The following is a 20,587-nucleotide window of genomic DNA, read 5'->3' as shown; positions in this document are numbered from 1 at the left end:
TTTAGTTTGGTTAGGTGATCGGATTTGGTTTGAAGCTCCCTGCGTTGGTAGTGGACAGGTTCTGTCATAGAAGAGGGCGAACCCCCATTGACATGATCCGACTTGGATTCTACTAAGTTAGCGGATATCAAGTCCCGTTAGTAGACCCAAAGAGTCTTTTCAGCTGTAGGTCACGCCCTCGCTGTAGCTCTTATGGCTATGCAGACTAATAGACAGTATCTATGAAGTCTTCAACCTAAACAGGTAAGAACCAAGGTTATTTTTATCCTACAACAGGTGTTGTTTACCTTTTCTTTGTTATTTTCTGTCTTGTACCCTCCACCAAGGGTGTCAATCAGCTAAGTATATGTCTGACAGGAAAGTTCATGTACAAAAATGATATTGTTATTTTACAATAAAGTTTTGTACATACTTACCTGGCAGACATATACGATTGATGGCCCGCCCAGCCTCCCCTCAGGAGACAGGTATAAGAGAGAAAAAATCTGGCAAGAAAGGTATGTTGGTTCTTACACCCGCTTCCCAGCGGCGGGTAAGGTAGATCACCTGACCTACCTGTCGCGTTAGCCGCGAGTTTTGAATTCTGTCGTGACGTCAGAGACGTAAGCTAAGTATATGTCTGCCAGGTAAGTATGTACAAAACTTTATTGTAAAATAACAATATCATTTTAAGGGAACAAAATTTATTCAGTGATGGTGAATTAATGCACAATGAGAGCATATATTGGAATGCTTCATTGCTTATTTTGAAATGTGGTTAGTATTCACTACCGATGAAATTTTCTATTACAGGCGATAGATAACTTGTTCTTTTCTTCCTCAGTTGATGGGTGAGGTCAACAATGAACCAGTCGTTCTCGAAGACATATGTTTCACACCGTTGTCACCCACAAACAATAACTGCACAATCCAGAGTGTCCTCAACTTCTTCCAAAATGACGAAGCCAACCTGGACATTGAAGTCCCAACACTAACGAATATCACCAATAACTATATTGACCATCTTGCGTCATGTTACAGGTTTGTTTACTCCCTGGAAGTCCCCTTTTATTATGAGAGGGATTCAAGAATTTGTTCGGATGAGTAAAACTGAGACACTTCCTGTTGTGTTTAGTGCATGAAAATCTATATGTAATAAAGATGCATATTATTTTGCATGGATATACTTAGGTGCTGTTAGCTTTAATGGTGCTTTCTTCGTCATATTTTCATTTGCAAGTGTATCGGAAAGTTTCATATATCAAAGGTGTTTTTATTCATCTGAACAGTTCCAGTCAGTTTACAAAACTATGGTTAGCTTGTTTGCAAATTTCAGCTGGATTCCCTTCCAACCTTTGAACTATAATTAGTTCATTTGATTTCAAAATGAATGTCAAAGAGCATTCTCTCTTAGGCTGCTCATGTACATTTTTTCAGATGTCGATATCGCAAATTGATTCGGTGGCTTTTTTGTATTTATTACAAACCCCCGTGTAATATAGTTTGCTCATGAATAAATATGTGTTCAAAACGCCAAACCTTTGATCATTCAGAAGTACTTTTCATGAGTGTCTAAGCCACACACTAAACACGTAATGGCCTCCTTATGGGGTAGAGCCGTTAGGGCACATCATGCAAACCATTTCATTCCTTGTACTGTAACTCCTTTCATTTTCTTTCCCCTTTCATCTTGCTACCCACCCTCTCCTAACAATTGTTTCACAGTGCAACTGCCAGGTTTTCCTTTTGTTACCTTTTTCAAACCTTTCTGCTCTGTTTCCCTTTCAGTGCTGAATAACCATTCCATTCTAAATGTCTAGTGTCACGATTTACGACTTGTTTCAGAAATCCTCTCCAGCCCCGGGAGGCTTCAATAGGCATCCCATGCCTTGGTGAATATGGTGGCCCTGTCTTCCCCTATACAACTCTGGGAGGATTTCTGAATGAGAGCCAGACCCTTGGGAAGGATCCTGCCTACAAGAATGCAACAGCCCTTGTCATAACACTCCTTGTGAACAATTACTACAACAAGGACAAGGTTGAAAAAGCAATGGTTTGGGAAAAGGAGTAAGTGTTGTATTTTACGGTTAACTTCTTGTTGATTCAGCGTATACTTGAGTGAGCCTTGAGATATTTTTGCGCTAAATTGTGACGTATCATGATAATTATTCAAAAGATGAACCCAATTCATATGGAACAAGCCCACAGGTGGTATTGCCTTGAAATTCAAGCTTCCAAAGAATATGATGTTCATTTGAAAGAAGTAACAATGGTAATGGGATGTACAGTAAGATGAGATCTGTAACTAGAAAAACAAATGCATTAGCAAAATGGTAAATAAATGAGTGTAATAAAATATTAAAATATAATTTGTTCATGAAACTTACCTGTCAGATATATAAATAGCTGTATTTTCTGAAGTCCGACAGAATTTTAAAAACTTCCGACACACGCAGTGGTCGGTCAGGTGGTTAGTACCCATTCCCGCCGCTGGGAGGCGGGTATCAGGAACCATTCCCATTTTCTATTCATAATTTTTCTGTCGCCGGTGCTGAAAACACCTGTTTTCAGTACCTCCGTCTTAGGATTTTGGAAACATCATTGCCGCTAAGTATCCTAATTGTCTTTTGATTTATTTACTTGGATTTGTGGGATTTGTGGCTAGGCATACGCTATCTTAAATTGATTTGAATTTGATTCATTTTTGCATAAAATATCTGAATCTAGTTAGGCTAGTTTCAGACGGGGTTGTCTGCAAAGATAGGGTGTGGCTACCGAAAGCTTCGGTAGATCCGCACTTGGTATGTACGAGGGGTATGGGTCTTGCTTCTTTGTTGAGATTTGTCATGTAAGGAGTGTGAGACTTTGTCTATTCCGTAAGGAAGACGTATGATTCGTATGTACGCAATTAATCAGTAAACATGTCTAATTCCGTAAGGAAGACGTATGATTCGTATGTACGCAATTAATCAGTAACAAAAGTCAGGGTAGTGAACCTGCTAACCTTTCTGTAGACTTTATTTTGCCTAACCCTGTAGTATGGCCTACGGGCTATGAATATGTCTACGAGAGGTGCTCGCTCTCCTTCATTGCTGTGAAGTGCTACTTCTGTAATTGTTACTCCTAACCCTGCATTGTTGCCTTCGGGCCCTAAGCAGTGTCTGTAGAGGAATTGCCCTTTCTCTGATACTCTTTCGATTCGTAACTTAGAATCGAAAGTGCTTGCTTAAGAGAGTAAAAGTGAAGTGCAGAAGTGCAGTGATACCCCTTGTGTAGTGGAGGGTGCGTCAGATCGGCCTCGTTTCGCCTCTAGGCCGGGACCTCTGCTTGACTCCCAGGACCCGGGGAGGGAGCATGTCGAAAGCCTAAGGAGGGTTACAAGGAACCCCCACCGATCTGGCGTGCCTTCGGCAGTTTCTGATGAAAATCCCCAGACTGCCAAAGTGCGTGCGCGTGCACGAATCCTGAAAGATTGCTTCTCGTCCGCCGAAGCGTCCTCCCCGTGCAGGGGTTGGAGCTTTCGGAAGGACTCGCGCCCTCTAAATAGAAGCTTTATAGAAGAGGACGCTTCATGTCCTCTCTCTCTCTCTCTCTCGTTATGCGTTTCGGTGAGAAGTAAGAAGGCAAACGTCGCCTGAACTCGTGTCCGTCTTTCCACCGAGAAATACGTAAAAGAAGTCATAGTAGCAGGAAGCTTTTGAGAGCGGACGCCCAAGCCAGGCGCGCGCGGGTGCACGCCAAGCGCGCGCCAGTGGACGCCGAGCGCGCTCCAGTGGACGCCGAGCGCGCGCCAGTGGACGCCGAGCGTGCACCAGCGCACGCCAGGTGTGTCGCCTGGCTGAATGTTTCTGTTGAACTCTTCAAGCTCTTGTTTCAGATTTGGGCCTAAAGAATTTTTACCTCTACCTTCGGTGATACCTTCTACCTCACCTGCAAAGAATGTGAAGTAGGCAGTGCTTCGGAGGAAGCTTAAAGTGAACAGACAACTTCTTCTTCGAAACCCAGCAAGACATCGGGTTTCGTGAATTCAAGAGGTCTCTGTCAATTAATATTGCTTTTCGCATAGGTGGATGGAGGTAAGGAAAGCTCAAGGGAAGATCTCGTTTGCTCTACCGCAAGCTTTGCCATTCTGCCAATAAATTTAAGTTGCCACTACCGCAGTCAAGACTTTGCGATAAGGCAGTTACGGGTTATAAAGGCTAGATGTCCTGCACGTCAGGACTCTCGGCAACGTTCAGTAGGATTCTTGCAAAGGCACTCATCAAAAGGACGCTCTTCAGGAAAGCGCAAGACAGGACTTCCTTTGCCATACTGCCAATAAATTTTAAGCTTTAGCAGGCATTAGTTGTGATACGGGAGAGGAAGCTGGTTGGAGAGTTTCTTCCTCTTCCCAGGATAATTTTGCAAGCTTTTTAGCCCATCTGAAAGGGTTTTTCAGATGATAGATTTTGTTAGTTTCTAGTCGGGACTACGCTGCCGAATTGAACATCGTCGTTCTACCTGCCGTAAGCCCAGTCTCTTAACAGGATTCTTGCCCCTTCCTCGTTTGAGACGGGAATCGGAAAATTAAATGCTCGACTTCCTGGATTACGTTTTGTCAATTCAGTGACTTTCCCCCATTGACAATATACTATCGTTTTGTCAAGTAAGTGGGTATCCCCTCATTGACAAAATATCTCTTTGTCCCGTAAATGGGTTAGTTCTCATTGACAAACATCTCATTAACTTGATATTGCGTAAGCGAATAAGCTCTTATTGACAAGATTCGGAAGAGCTCTCATTCATCATTCGCAGACTCGTACAAGAAATAGACTTGTAGACTACGTCAATGAACGCTTATGTCCAATAACATAAGAATCTTGAGCTGACTGCTTCGATTCTCTTAAGTTTTGTTCATGAAACTTGCCTGTCAGATATGTATGTAGCTGTATTTCCGAATTCAGCTATATATATGTCTGCCAGGTAAGTATGAACAAACTTTATTGTGATATAATTTCATATTTTGCCTTGCGTTATTTTACTTCTGGTTGGTTCAAGTCATATACGCTTGCTGTAGTTACCTCTTCGGATGGCAACCGAGAGGTCTATTGTCTATTTTAAGGACATTTAATCGTTACTCCCTGCAGCCTTCCAGGAGTTTCCGATTTATCTTTTACTGTTGTATGGTAGTGTTCTGACTACACAAACGCATCTATATATTTAGCGTTTTCTGTTTCGCTTAAATATACCAGCTTGAGAGTCTTGCTGCTCAAAAAATAACGGACCTATTTCTTCGTAGAATAGGGTAGCTGGCAACCCAGACATAAAGTTAGAGACGACGTTCGTAAGCTGCTGGCTGCTGCTGTCACGCTGTGTCTGTCCTCCAGTCCAACCGAGCCAGTAACAGATCGTGCGCTGTCATGCGCTGTAGGTTACGTCTCTCTCTCCTGCGGGATTGACTGACTAACCGTATCTCTGTGCTGACGGTTACGTCTCTCCTGCGGGATTGACTGACTAACTGTATCTCTGTCCTACAATCACGGACTTTAGCCTAAGATTGAGGGGATTTCTTACGTGAATGAATAAACGTTGCATTCGTTTTGCCTTACTATGTTCAACAGAGTTATCTCTTAATCCTTTCGGTGCTCGTTACCGCACGGTATGGAACTACGAGTCTACCGCAACATTGCACTTTTATATGCTCTCCTGCTTAGGCAAAGCGCAGCCTTATTAGGGAAGTAAGCATACTCGGGGAGGGAATGGATGAGCTTGCTGGGGACCATTTCCTTCCTGAAGAAGTTTGTTTCCCCGAATAGACTGCAATTCAGACCTCCACAGTTTTTTCCTACTGGGAAACTGAAATATTATTCAAGATCTAGGAATGATTCTGAACATCTCTCAGTGCGTCTATCACCTGAGGTGATAGAAAGAAGGTGCCGGACATCTGGATAGGGTTTCAGATGTCCTGGATCTTAATCTGAAAGAAGTAAAGCGATTTGGTAGTCCCTCCAGTCCTCGAAACGAGTTTTTGGGAACCAGTGGTCCAGATCAACTCTGATATTCCACAGCTCTCTCATATCTTAAGAAGTATCTTCTCTCGGTCCTTGTTCGAGTTTACGAGAAAGAGCCTATTATAACAACAGGCGTAGAATGTAACGATCCTCTACAGGTTCGTTACAGGATTGCAAAAGTCCGTACGAATCGTCTCGATCGACGGCAGCAACTATTCACTTCCGAGTGGAATCTTTCTTTAGAAGTAAGTTGAGAGTTGTGTAGACTTTAGGGACGCCCTTTCATTCTTCTCTTCGATATGTTGAGGACGAAGAGGCTTCTTCTTCTCTGCTCCCTTATTCTCGATCCGGGATCGGTACCTTTAAACGCCATCCTATGATATTGAACGGGGATGGATGTTTAGTCTCTTTTCCCCTTTTTCAATCGCTTAGGAAATGTAATAAGAGGATTTATGACGTCACAGGGAGCGACAATGACGCTGATCGCCCCATGTTGGCCTTCAGGATCCTGGATTCACAGAGGTCACATACTTCCTAGTTCACTTTCCAAGGACCTTTCCGAGAGAGTCGGTCTACTCTAACTCGAAAGGTACCTATAACCTCTCCGCTCTGAGTTTGACTACGTTCAGACTATCGAGATGTTGACAGGAATAAGATTACAGTCTTCCATTTCCGTCTGAAGAATGGGATAAGCTGGCAGTCACAACTATTAAAGAATACGCAAATATGTTGTTGACGGCCTTTGGGCTCAGAGATTTGCGTCTGTCAAACAACAAAGCCCTTCACGATTTTTGAGTTCTGTGGAATCTCGAAACTCGCTCACCATCTACTTTTTGTCTCACCTGTTTTCTCGGAGTCAGACACTCGTGCGAGATCAGGCGACATATAGTAGCCCTGAGTTTCTTGTTGACGAAGTCGGTTGCGTTTATACACCCCCGATGATCGTGTAACTTGAGACCAGGTTGGACTGTCAGGCATTCTTCCTTCGGGACTGAATCGCCTTTTTGCTCCTCGCTCCTTTCTCCTGGCACCAGAAGCTCGAGTCAGGAGTTGATTCGCTGACGACGTTGGGTTGCGTTGATACACCCCCAAGGTTTGCTTAGATTGAATCGCCCAGGCAGTCCAGACACTCATCCTTCAGCGAAGAATAGTGCCTTATGGTCTTCAGGGTACAGCCTTGCTGTCCTTGATTCGTCTGACTGGTCAACTGGTCGGTCACCTGACTTTAGTACAGACGTACTGACTGTGCATGTCCAGATCGAAGCTTTCAATATGGAACTTAGACGTAGTCTGAAGTTCTTGATGTCAAAGCATTCGAACCTCTCCTACCTGTTAACTTCTTGCATGTGATCAGGAAGGCCTTCTTCTAACCACCCTAGATACGACAAAGAGGGTTAGTGAAATTTTAAGCCATCGTCACAAGTTTTGGCTTTAGAGAACACAAGGCGGTGTGCTCTCTAAGCCTTCCGTTGTGGCCTAAGAATGGAAACCCGTCTTGTCCTTGGGCCAGGAGCTTGGAAGCAAGGATGGCACAAGTTAGTGGGCAGGAGCCAGAGAGAGTCCTGTGCCCTGTCGGGTCTCTCAAGTTTTATCTACATAAAACTCAAAGTCGAAGTCATTCGGGCAATCTGCAGTGTTCCGAAAAAGACCAGACTTGCCCATATCGAAGAACACCCTGGCTTTAGTGTTAAGGAGTTCTTTCAAAAATGCTCCTTCATTGTGTTTGCACAAAGAATTGAAATCTTTTTATCTGAATGCTCACGAGGTGAGGGCGCAGCCTCGGAAGCATGGCACTCAGCAACATCCTGAGTACCATGTTTTAGCGAAGCAACTCTGTGTTCACTTCACACTCCCTGCGAGATGTGAAGATGGCATATGAGATCTGCTGCTCGCTAGGGCCATACGTGTCTGCAGACACAATCATGGGGGCAAGAAGTACCACTCATCCTATCCTGTAGAAAATGGTTAGGAAGAGCTCTTAATTTAGTTGTTGAGTCGCCGACAACGGCGACTTCTTAACTCTTAAGCCTTAGTTAACACACCTTAACTTTGGCTAGGTTGGTCAGGTGGTGATATATATATTTATATATATATATTTATTTTACTTCTTAGCCCTCATGGTATGGTCAATATGGTCTAGTCACATTGTGGTCACGCCCCCGTTGACAGATCATCTGGAGTGCACCAGCTTTATAGGTCTCTACCTCGCTGGCAACTCTAGTAAAGCAGAAGCAGACTTGGGTGACAGTAATCACGAAGTCAGCTATGCTAACAGGTGGAACCAAGATGTAAATCATCTGCATGCATTTGTTTCCCAAAATCCTTCTATTCTGTCCCTTCCCACCTCCAAAGGTGGGATTCAGCTATATATATATCTGACAGGTAAGTTTCATGAACAAAATGATATTGTTATGATACAATAAAGTTTGTTCATACTTACCTGGCAGATATATATAATCAAGTACCCACCCACCTCCCCTCAGGGGACAGTGGAAATAAAAATTATGAATAGAAAATGGGAATGGTTCCTGATACCCGCCTCCCAGCGGCGGGAATGGGTACTAACCACCTGACCGACCACTGCGTGTGTCGGAAGTTTTTAAAATTCTGTCGGACTTCAGAAAATACAGCTATATATATATCTGCCAGGTAAGTATGAACAAACTTTGGAGCGGCTACAGTTTCGCGGGCCAACCTTATCTTCGGCCAATTTTCATGTCCAAACCTACCGCTAGATGGCGGTGAGGTCAGATAAGAAAATCGGCGGAGGAACACACAACCAGTGTGGTAATAATGGTTGTGATCTAACTAAACGAACCAACCTAACCTGACTTAGGGCGCGTGCCCTGACCTGGCCAGGAGAAGAACCCCCATATGGTAACAATGGTTGAAACCTAACCAAACGAACCAACCTAACCTGACTTAGGGCGCGAAGGGACTACTTACCTGTGCGGACGGATTTGGTTGTTGTGCGGCCCTGGAAATTGGCCCGTGAAACTGTAAACAACCTCAAACTTTATTGTATCATAACAATATCATGTTGAATTGTATTAGGGTAAGTAACATTGCATGTTTGCTTGAACTTCCAAAGTTCCAATTGCAGTAAGTGTCAACTATTCATTTAAAACTTTTTTTAGTTATATCTGCATCAGCATTGAAATACTGTTTCGGCAAAGTATCGAGTGCGGCTTTCCAACTTACATCCCACATGGTGAGAGAGGCACAGCTTTATTGATACTTTGCAGGAATAAGAAAGTGATTATAAAATTATTGTTGATGCAAAAAACTAAAAAAATTAAATGCTTATTGGACACTTCACCAAAATAAGGACCATATATAGCTGTAATGTGCCATCTCCTTTCTGCAAAAATTGAAAAAATGTTTATTAGACGCTTATCCACAGACTCATCGCCTTCATGAAGAACTTCTCGCATCCCATGATGGACATAGCGTATAGCAGCGAAAGGTCGATTCAGGATGAAGTCCAGAGAATGAGCGAGGGAGATGTGCTGACTATCTTGATCTCCTACACGATCATGTTTGTGTATATTTCACTAGGTAAGAGATATTTATTGCTCGTGAAGATCTTTTTTTGTATTTTTTTCGATGTTGATGTGACATTTGTGGGCTTGATTTAAAGATGAAATACCTCGAAAGTGTTCTATTATTATTATTATTATTATTATTGTATTATTATTATATTATTATTAGGAAGATGGACCCTAGTACAGGCAGTCCCCGGGTTACGACGGGGGTTCCGTTCTTGAGATGCGTCGTAAGCCGAAAACCGTCATAAGCTGGAACAGTGTAAAAAAATCTTAAGAAAACCTTACGTTTAATGCTTTCGGTGCATTAAAAACTATGTAAACTGCATTCTTATTGCATTTTCATAAAAAAAAAAACTTCAAAAATTGATTATTTTGCATTTTTGATGTCATTTCTTCTGCCAGATCAGCATTGTAGGTGCCATAACCCTGGAACATGCGTTGTAACCTTGGAAATAATTTCCGATGAATATAATATTGAAAAGTGGTGTAACCTCGGAACGTTGTAAGCAGAACCTGTCGTAACCCTGGGACTGCCTGTATTCATATGGAAGAGGCCCCATAAAAGGGGCCATTGGCTTGAAAGTAAAGCTTCCAAAGAGTATGATGGTGTTCATTAAGAAGAAGCAAGAGGAGGTAAAGGGAATTGCAGAGGAAAAGATCTCTCATATTAAGGGGGCCGGCCGGCTAATGCCCTTTTTTAAGGACAGGACTTTGATATTCATACCACTTAATAAGGGGACTTGGGACATCTCCAAACCGCATATGATTTTCGCCTCTGACCTTCGGTTTTGTGACGCCAGGGCGATTTATCCCAAAAATAGCCATTTTTCAAATTCTATCTCCTCCCTTGATATTTAATATTAAGACCTGGGATTACTACCATATATAGACCTGATGTAGACCTCTAATCGAATGGAGAGGTTTTTTTCTAAAAGTCATTTTTTTGCTAGATATGAATTTTTCAATATGGTCAAAAAATAAACCCTATAAATCAGGAGAAAAAAATTTATAAAAAAAATACGAAAAAAAAATTGGAAAAAAGGGCTCTATTTGATTGTTCTATAATGTCTTTCTGAGTTATATACCAAATTCCAATGTTATAGCTTTAAAACTAAGTGAGAAGATAGATTTTGAAGGTCAATAAGTATAGTTTTGAGATACGGGCGTTCAAAGTTTTCCTTCGTATTTCTATAAAGACAATATTAATAAATAATGATTATTATGAATGTATATTTGTTTTTTGTGTATTAATAAACCAAAACTATTTTATTTATCATAATTTAATCATAAATGATGATCCCTTTGCTCATATATCGCAGCCTGGGGCACTGCTTGAGGCAAGATGGGGCACTCCTTCCTACGCAATTCTCTCTCTCCCCTTCACTAAAACTGCTTATTACAGCGAATTTTCTTCTTCTGTGTGTTAGCGAGATGTTTTCCTTGTATTTTCCTCTTTGGCATGATGAAATTCTTGCCCGAAACAAAGATAAACAAACGTAATTGCAAGAGAATGTCAAGAGGTGAAACTCGAAGGCGTACACTTTTTTTACAAAGACAATTTAATAAATCATGATTATTATGAATTTCATATTCCATTTTGGGTATTAAAAAACCAAAACTTTATTATTTATCATAAATGAAGATCTCTTTGCTCAAAGATCGTAGCCTTAGGCACAGTGTGACGTGTGCTGTCAAGCAAGACGGGGGCATTACTAAGCAACCCTCCCCTCTCTCTTCACTAACTGCGCATATATTATGATATTCTGTAATAATACTAGAGCGATTTTTCTTCGTCTGTATGTTAGCGAGATGTTTCCCTTGTCTTTTCCTCATTGGCTTAATGAAATTCTTGCCGAAACATACATAAACATACGTGAAAGCAGGCGAATGTCAGACATGAAATGGAACGTGTAGACTACTTGACGTCTGTGATCGCACTAAACCAGGATTGGACTTGGTAGCTTGAGCCTGAAGTCTCCTTCTCGACTCGGGGAATGTCTACAGATGCCATTTCTCCCAATTTCTTTGACAATAATTATCAAAATTTACGATAATAGAAGAAATATTGCATTTTCTTGTACGGATCAATGTTTTAGGCTTATTGAGTTACGTTAACTAATTACCCTGTAACTACGAAAGTAAGAGGAATTTTGACGAAATATTTCGTATACGTATTCTCAATTGCCATATGAAGCTCCATGAATTTTTTCATGACTTTGCATTTTTCGCCCTATACCTCCATATATAGAGGTTCCGGCCGGCCCCCTTAAACAAGAAAAGTAAATCGCTAAATTAATAGAGAGTTAAAAATATGAAAATGCAAAGGAGATTAGTATCAGGGTAGTAATGCTATGCATTCTTTGCTCGACCTTTTGAATATTGGGTGGTTTAAGTTGACGTGACGTCAGCATCCGATTTTATGGACTTCTGTTATGCTTAACTAAGTATAACAGAAGTCCAATGCTCTATCTGAAAATCATATTAAAATGAGTCATTCTTTGTTAGTATAGGCTTCAGAAAGTTTTAGGAATCTATGTATAATTGTTTTTTATGAAAGGGAAAAGAACAACATTATGAAAACTGTTCGATGGGTTATTAGTGCTCGGTTTGCTAAGTTTAATTACGGCCACACCTGGAATGGGAAATATTCTGACCTTGTGAAAGTGAGGAGCAAATATATTCCTTCTTTTGGTTGACACCCCCTGAATTCAGGTGTGTCAGTCATATGTATTTTGTAATCCCTCAAATTTATCCATTTATTGCCATTCCCTGTAAGTTATCTCTTTCTGCAGTCTGATTTCCCTTTAGTGCCCTTTAGTTCATAGTCTGTTTACTCTATCCAAAAGGGTTTCTATCTGAAGATTTAGAGAACGAAAGATAAAAATAAACTTTGATAGTAGAACAGAGACTTTTCATTAAAGATTTTCCTTACTACTTTTATTTGCAGCTCTGGGAGATTACACAAGATGCAGTCGCCTGCTTGTGGATTCCAAAATAACCCTGGGTTTTGGAGGAGTGATCATAGTGTTGATATCTGTTACATCTTCTGTGGGTGTATATGGCTATGCTGGGGTGAAGGCTACTTTGGTCATCATTGAGGTATGTACAAGCTGTCTCCTATGACAGGATTGGTAATAGGTTCAATAATTTTGTCATTATTTGTCTCGTCAAACATAATTCCAATTCCCCTTTCTTTGAAACATCCCTCTGGCCTCTTTCATTCCTTTTTCTATACCTCCATTCATAGTATCTTCCATCTTGCTTTTAACCCTCTCTAAGAATTGATTTTGTCTTCTAGGTGATTCCGTTCCTCGTTCTGGCCGTAGGAGTTGACAACATGTTCATCCTGGTGCAGACCTATCAGAGAGAATCCCGGAGGCCTGCTGAAATACGTTCAGAGCACATAGGACGTGTCGTGGGTCAGGTTGCACCCTCCATTCTCTTGGCCTCATTCTCTGAGGCTGCTTGCTTCTTCTTAGGTGAAACATTCCCCCTTTTCATCTGTTTTGTTTTTGTCAAGTAAATGTCGTTCAAGTAAGGTAATTTATTGTTAGTGCTCTTTCAGTTTCAAGGATCAAGAGGTATTCATTAATAAGAATGCAAGGAAATATATCATGAATGAGATTTTTTCAGATATAATCATACTTTCGCTTTGCAATTAGAGCTAATCTGGTTTATTGAGTCCTTAAATTTCAAAATGATATCTTATCCAGTACTAGTTTATCTAAACATTTCATACTTTTCTACTCATCAGTTGACTGTGTAAAACTCTGGTTATCAGAAACAGCTAAGTTGGATATATAGGACAAACGAGTCCTCTATTACTTATGTGTGTACAGTAGTGTCTCCATTCTGAATATCCTTGCATTTCTAGTCACTTAGTATGAGAGAGATAAGCTGCCTGCATTGCAAGCAGTTGAACCGACTTCTGTTTTTATTAAAAAGCTAAAAGATTCATTGTCAAAAGTTGTGGCTGACTTCTGTGCTTGTCCTTCCACCAATTTTATTGCAATCCATTGTCCAGAAGGAGAAAAATAACCAGTTTCTTTGTTTACCTTCCAGGTGCATTGTCTGACATGCCTGCTGTCCATGCATTTGCCCTTTACGCGGGCTTGGCACTGCTAATTGACTTTCTGCTGCAGATATCCTGCTTCGTTTCCCTCATCGCGTTGGATGCGAAGAGACAAGAAGTATGTTTATTTTTACAACAGATTTTTTTTCTTTTAGTTTGGTCAGAAAAAACTTGAATTATGTTAACATTCAGTGAGCCAACTCTTTTATGGCAGTGAAGTGTGTTGGATGTAGGTGATGAGTTGAATTATTTGCTTGGTATACGTGTAGTAAGAAGTAAGGAGGAACTGAACAATTGTGTTAATGTGGAGGGATGAAGTAATTGTCAGGACAGCATGAATGAAAAAATGGATCACATTGTGCTTTGAAATGGTTTGGTCAAGTGTGTAGGTGATGGAGAACAATAGGTTAGTTAAAATTGTTTATAATTTCACAGTTGTACCTCCATTCATGTTCGCTCTTCCATCTTAATTTCCACCCACTCCTAACATTTTTTTTTTCTTTTTTTACTATATACTGAAAGCAAGAGATTTTATTGCAAGACTTGTAATGTTGGCATTCTCTCTCTGCAGGAAAATCGGTTTGACATCTGTTGCTGTGTTGTGGGGGCTAACAAAGAAGGCTCCAGCCGCGAGGGGACTCTGCAGAGGTTCATTAAACAGGTGTATGCCCCGTGCCTCTTGTCCCGAATTGGCCGTCCACTCGTCATTCTGGTCTTTACCGGTTGGCTTTTCTCCAGCATCGCCGTTCTGCCCAAAATAGACGTAGGCCTGGACCAAGAGCTCTCAATGCCTGAAGATTCATACATGCAGAAGTATTTTGATGTGAGTATTGTTTCAGCTTAACAGTAAGGGGTGAAATGTATATTATCAATTTTTTTTTAACTTTAGAAATTCAGTATGTACATAAAGTCCCTTTGCTCTTCCTTTTGCAAGTACTGACATCACCCAATTTAAAAACGAGTTACATTGAATTGTTTATAAGTTGGTTACTATTCAAGTACAGTATGATATAAAATCAATGCAGTACTGTAAGTTTTTTTTTATTATCCTAAAACATAGGACACTATGTACAGAATATAGGATGCAAAACAAAATTTGAACTTATGGGCGGCAAAGGGGAGAGCTCTGAACACAATCTTAATGTGCAATTCTGTTTGTTGTCTAAATGTTTTTATTGACTAAATTCCTTATTTATTTTGGCATGGTACCTGTGAGTATCAGAGAGGTAGGTTCCCATATTATTTTAGTAATGATTTTTATTGAAAATTTTCAGTACCTCCATACTTATTTAAGCGTAGGACCACCAGTCTACTTCGTCCTCAAGGGAGGCATCAACTTCACAAACTTGACCCAACAAAACGAGATCTGTGGGACTGTGAATTGTGATACTGACAGTTTATCAACTCAGATTTACATGGCCTCCTTACTTGCCAACAGGTAAGAGGGCCTCATATGCTGTGCATTTGTTTATGGTGCTTATCGAACACCATAAAATCGGCGATTCATGGAGCCGTAACGGGCCAGGTTTCGGTTGCCGTTAATAGAGTTATGGCACCATGGCATACCGAACAGAGGCCCGAAACTTGGCACCATGAGCTCCGTGAATCGCTGAGTTTTAGTTGATGGCGGTTTCCACTTATCGGCACCCTGCCGAGAAAATGGAATCCCCGCCAATAACAAGGGACTGCCTGTATATATGTGAGCTTTTTGTCCCTGGGGGCGGTTAGTGCCATCAGTAGGCCTTACTTTAGGTTCTCTCCAGTGTCTCTTTCGTTTTACATACCTTCGTTCATATTCTCATTCCTCCTGTCTTACTTTCCACCCTCTTCTAACCATTTTTTTTCATAGTGCAACTGCTTTGAGGTTTCCTCCTGTTACAATCTTTCAAACCTTTTCACTCAGTTCCCCTTTCAGCATGATATTACCTTATCATAAGTCCCAGTGCTTGGCCTTTAGCCTAAATTTTATATTTCATTCCATTCCTATGTGAACTTTTTCCTTGTGGTAGATTTCGTTTTAATGCATTATCTCTACATTTTTTCCATACGTGCCATGTAGGCAAAAATATTTAATTTGTTTAGTGTTTTGTACACTTCATACGAACTTAGATAGTTCGGCTTTTGTTAGCCCAATGCATTATCCACATTGTTCTTCCTCAGGACTTACATAGCTCAGCCCGCGTCGTCTTGGCTAGACGATTACATGGATTGGTCCTTATACAATATAGACGGCGATGTTCCTTGTTGTCGTATCAACGATGCCGATAATTCGTTTTGTCCGGCATCTGATGCAGAGTCGAACTGCACAGCCTGTGATATTCAACCATTAGAGGTAAGCTAACATCAGAGGATTTTGGAAATATGTTTTCTAGAAGGTAACGAAGGAAGTCCTGTACTTGAATGGTGTTGATCATGTAGACCAGTGTGGTATAATAAATCAAAGGCAGACATACAAAACTGACTTTATTTACCTCTGAGATCCAACTTGACAAGTGCTTACATAATTTTGATTTGCTTCCCCTTCAGCTCACAGCATAAACATAAACCTCACAAACAAATGACGAACGCAAAGCGCAACGACGTACACAAACATTCTCAACAGAGTTAACATATTCCCTCTCTTTTGAAAGAAAACGAAAGAAATCCATGTCCAAAGCAACAAGCATTATATGGCTTAGGACAAAAAATGAAATTATATACTTATGTAGTCTATTTAAGATTTCAGGGGTTGACTTTCAAACACACTAGCTTTTCTCAAAGAATTTAGCCCCATTTTGGTTAACACATCAGTCACCTGTGCTTTTGAATCTACCCAAAATATCTTGAACTCTCCATTCTGAACCAGTTCCTCGAGAATAGCTACGTCAATTCTCAATCTCTTTTCTGAAACATTTATAACTAAGTAACATTCTCATGAAGTGAATGGTTATCCTAGAGTTCCACTGGCAGATTTCTCTTTCCATCATACAATATTTGGGACGACATCTTTCCAAGATAGTAAGCCATACCTACTGCCTCAGTGGCTGCTAGTGTTTCTGCTGCAAGATTGCTTTTTACAATTCTTTTTATTGTCTTTGACAGTATTAAAGGACAACTATTCCCATTTTCACCCACTAAGATAATCACAAAGCCCCCAGGACTACTAGATCCATTGGGGAGATTGGCATAAGAGGCATCACTGTACACAACCGACTTAAACTTAAAACTGTCTCCCAGTCCTGGGAAGTACAGCTCTCAAAAGTACAGGCTTTTCGTAGACATTTGCTTGCCTCAATCAGATCTTTTACTTTAGGGTTATTTATTTCTTCAGCTAAGTTCTGATACATCATATGACAAGTCAGGTCTTGAATTTGTGCATAACCACCCTAGTTGGCCTACTAGACTCCTAAAGTTCTCCTTTTCTTCATTGCACTACGTAATCCTCTCTCAGCACTTGGTTATAGATTCAAGAGGTTTACAATACTCATTTTGATGAAGTGTGACTCCATGGGTATTCTGTACAATATCCAGGCCAGTGTATCTGAATATAGCATTACTTTGTTCCCTAACCTGAAAATGATTTTTGATTTGCGCAATGACTACACTCAAATGTCTGTATTCCTCCCCACAAGAAATCATCTACATGCATCAAAAACATACCACACAGATCTCCATAATACTAATAGAATGCTGCAGAGTCAGTTTTCACCTGATTACATCCCATCTCCAACAGGAAAGTCTTCACTGTGAGATCCCATTTTCTAGCAGCATCATTAAGACCATATACACATTTTTTATATTTCCATAGTACATTATCATCACTGCCAGCTTCAACGGGTGGAGTAAGATACACATCACGCTAAAGCTGTTCACTCTGTAGGAATGCAGCCTTAATGTCAATTGAATTCGCTGCCCATCTTTTGGAAGGCAGTATACCAACAAAGGACCTCAACACTTCATTGCTAACAATGGGAGAATCTGACTGGATTTCTTCTTTTTCCTCAAAACCTCTGGCAACTAGCCATGCTTTAATTTTCTCTTTCCCATCACTGTTTTCCTTTTCTGTCACTACCCATCATAATGACAATGCCTTCTGGCCCAAATTAGGAATTTCCTTATAAACACTAAAATTCTTCCAGGTTTTTAGTTCTTGTTTTGCTTTATCAAGTTCCTGACTTTCTGTGTTTTCACAAGCCATTACGATTTCACTGGGTTCCTGTACTTCATCTTCTAAAACTGGCACCCATTTTTTCTACATTTTGGTTCCATATTTCATAATCACTGTTTTGCCATCTACCAATGACTGTTGCTAGCCCTTTCCATTCCTTTTGCTCTTCCCTCTTAAAATAGACTTGATCTCTATTCTTAAGGACTTTACCAGTGGTCCAAGTTCCTCGTTGGACGAGTGGTTTTTGCACTCGGCTAGCAATCCTGTGGTCCGAAAGTCGATTTTCAGCTCGGCCAACCGTGAATCAGAGGAATTTATTTCTTGTGATAGAAATTCATTTCTCGAATAAGTGTGGTTTGGATCCCACAATAAGCTGTAGGTCCCATTGCTAGGTGACCAATTGGTTCCTAGCCACGTGGAAATATCTAATCCTTCGGGCCAGACTTAGGAGAGCAGTTAATCAGCTCAGTAGTCTGGTAAAACTAATATATACTTAACCAGTGGTCCTTACTTTGTGTCTTAGTGCCCGTCATATTTTCTCAGAAGTTTCAGTCAGCGGTAATAACGGCTTTTCTTGCAGAATGGCAAGCATTAAGATGTTTGGCAACCATTTCACTAGATGTTGTTCCCTCCAGTGCAGGAGGTTCATCACTCATGGTACATGGTAGGTTAGGATTCCGCTAAAATCCCCTACTACTTGAGGACAATTTTCAGCATTGGCTGCCCATGCCAAAGCCACTTCTAAAGACAGTTCTGGTTGCTCTGCCTTAATTTTTATTACCATTTCGTCCATAACTGCATGATTATGCTCACACAGGCCATTACTGAAGGGAGAGTATGCTGCTGTATGCATCACTCAAATGTCCATTTTCTCACGTTTCTAGGAGCGTGATATTAGCAAACTTTCCACCATTATCACAGAAGAATTTCACAGGGGAGCCCAAACCAGTTCCCAACCATGTTTCCATAATTTTCTCTGTTATCTCCTTGGGTTCTTTACTTCTCGTCACACAAGACTTTGAGAACCTCGTTACCATATCTACCAAATGCAGGAAATATATATCCCCTTTTTTTGTATTCCTTTAGGTCTAATATCACTACTTCATTGAACTCCTTTGACATATTCATACTAACAAATGGCCTTGATGGTGTTTTTTTATATTTCATGTATATCTCACAGCTATCTGATACTTCTTCAGCATACATTTAGCACATTTCATCCTTAACACCAGCATCCTTCAACAACTGAATCAGTCATTGAGATGAGGGATGCCTGAATTGGTGGGGCAATTTTCCTATCTTCTTTGTCTTCTTTTCCTTTTCATTACCTCCCAAGGCCATCATTATTTCTTCTGTTTTCTTCCAGGCTTCTTTCTCATCCCTCAGTGGAAGGCAATAGTGACCTGAGGAAGTGCACCTTAATTTCAACTTATTCCTACACGACATACAAACCCTCAGTCCTTTACATAAGGAATTACTTTTGGCATAGCTGGAATTACGGCCATTAAATTCTTGAACAAGGTGGTTAGGCAGTAACTACCGTGTGGCAGGAGGGTAGGTCTGCCCAGATGTATAAACACTTCACTTTTCTTTTGGCTGTCTTCTGATGAAGACATGTTTTTGTGAGCTCTTGCAGCCTGGCCGTTAATCATTTTCCCGGTGGGATCATTAATTTTTAAATTTTTTTTGAATAAATCTATACATATATACAGTAATCCCTCACCTATCGCTGTTAATGGGGACCAGAACCGACCGCGATAAGTGAAAAACCGCGAAGTAGGGTCCCCCCTATTTTTTAAATGCGTAGTATACAGTCTGTTATCCACACTGATAACGCATTCTCCAGTTGCACAATCCTCTTATTACGAGGAGTCACAACACGCTTAGTGTCCTTGGAGAACGTTATTGAGGCAGTTTTACGGATTTTTAATTCGTCTTTTTTATGTAGCGAACCGTTGATTCATTCAGTCCGTTCATGCGGGCAACAGACGCATAGCTACTGCCTGCCTTAAGCATGTCCAATAATTTCACTTTCTCGTTCACCGTCATAATTTTTCTCTTCTTGGGTTTACCAGAGGATGTAGAGGGTGTAGGACGTTTAGGAGCCATTTTCAAGGGTGTCACAAGCACTATTTTGCACACAAAAAAGCACAAAAGAACAGCTAAAACTTTCATGCGGCAAGAGTAGTGACAAGAGTGCGAGAGAACAATGAATGCAGTCTTCCTTCGCTGGGCGCTTGGCAGGGAGAGATGCTGGGTAATGCGTCACGGCGGCTCGGCCAATCAGCTTACGAGATTCAGGAGCCGAGATGGCCAGCGAATCAGAGAGGTGTATTTTGAGTTACGCGCCATCTCCGTGTTGATACCTGATGTTCTAATGTACTCTCTCTACCTTCTGCTAGCGCCCACGCCATTTTTTCTCAACTTTGAATTTTTTATGAATATTTTTTAAAAATCCGCGATGCACTGAGGGCGCAAAACTTGAGGCGCGAAGTAGCGAGGGATTACTGTACTGTGTTTGATATTAATAAGTGATGGAATTTAATAATTAATATGTAAACTCACTTTCTTTCCACTTTGTGTTAAGGGTTGGCGGCAAAGGTATGCCAACATCTTTATTATTACATATTTCCGCCCTTTAACGCGAGGATGTGACATGTATTTAACGTGAGTACGAGACGTATTCATCCAAAATTTACGCTTATGCTTTGGGAATTACCGAGGGGAACTTCAAAGGCTTGTCCTTTGTTTTATTTTTTGTTTTTTCTGGTGGGTAATTCCTCTTCTTCATCCTTTCGCTAGCTATTGGAAGAAGGTAGAAGAGTGAGCGTGTGGTGTTGGTGTTCGGGGG

General features: G+C 40.9%; 1 protein-coding gene across 1 annotated transcript in view; it reads left to right on the top strand.

The window, feature by feature from the left end:
• The window catches only part of LOC135199518 (NPC intracellular cholesterol transporter 1-like), a 155,944-nt gene that overhangs the window by 61,094 nt on the left and 74,263 nt on the right, over positions 1–20,587 (top strand). Inside the window, 9 exon segments of the mRNA XM_064227637.1 lie at positions 824–1,020; positions 1,825–2,046; positions 9,373–9,527; positions 12,465–12,616; positions 12,816–12,996; positions 13,580–13,707; positions 14,161–14,412; positions 14,864–15,027; positions 15,750–15,921. Coding sequence (XP_064083707.1) covers positions 824–1,020; positions 1,825–2,046; positions 9,373–9,527; positions 12,465–12,616; positions 12,816–12,996; positions 13,580–13,707; positions 14,161–14,412; positions 14,864–15,027; positions 15,750–15,921 — 1,623 coding nt within the window.

This window comes from Macrobrachium nipponense, chromosome 25 (assembly GCF_015104395.2).
Source record: "Macrobrachium nipponense isolate FS-2020 chromosome 25, ASM1510439v2, whole genome shotgun sequence".
In the NCBI taxonomy this organism is placed as follows: Eukaryota; Metazoa; Arthropoda; class Malacostraca; order Decapoda; family Palaemonidae; genus Macrobrachium; species Macrobrachium nipponense.
This window is presented reverse-complemented; position numbering and strand designations above follow the sequence as displayed.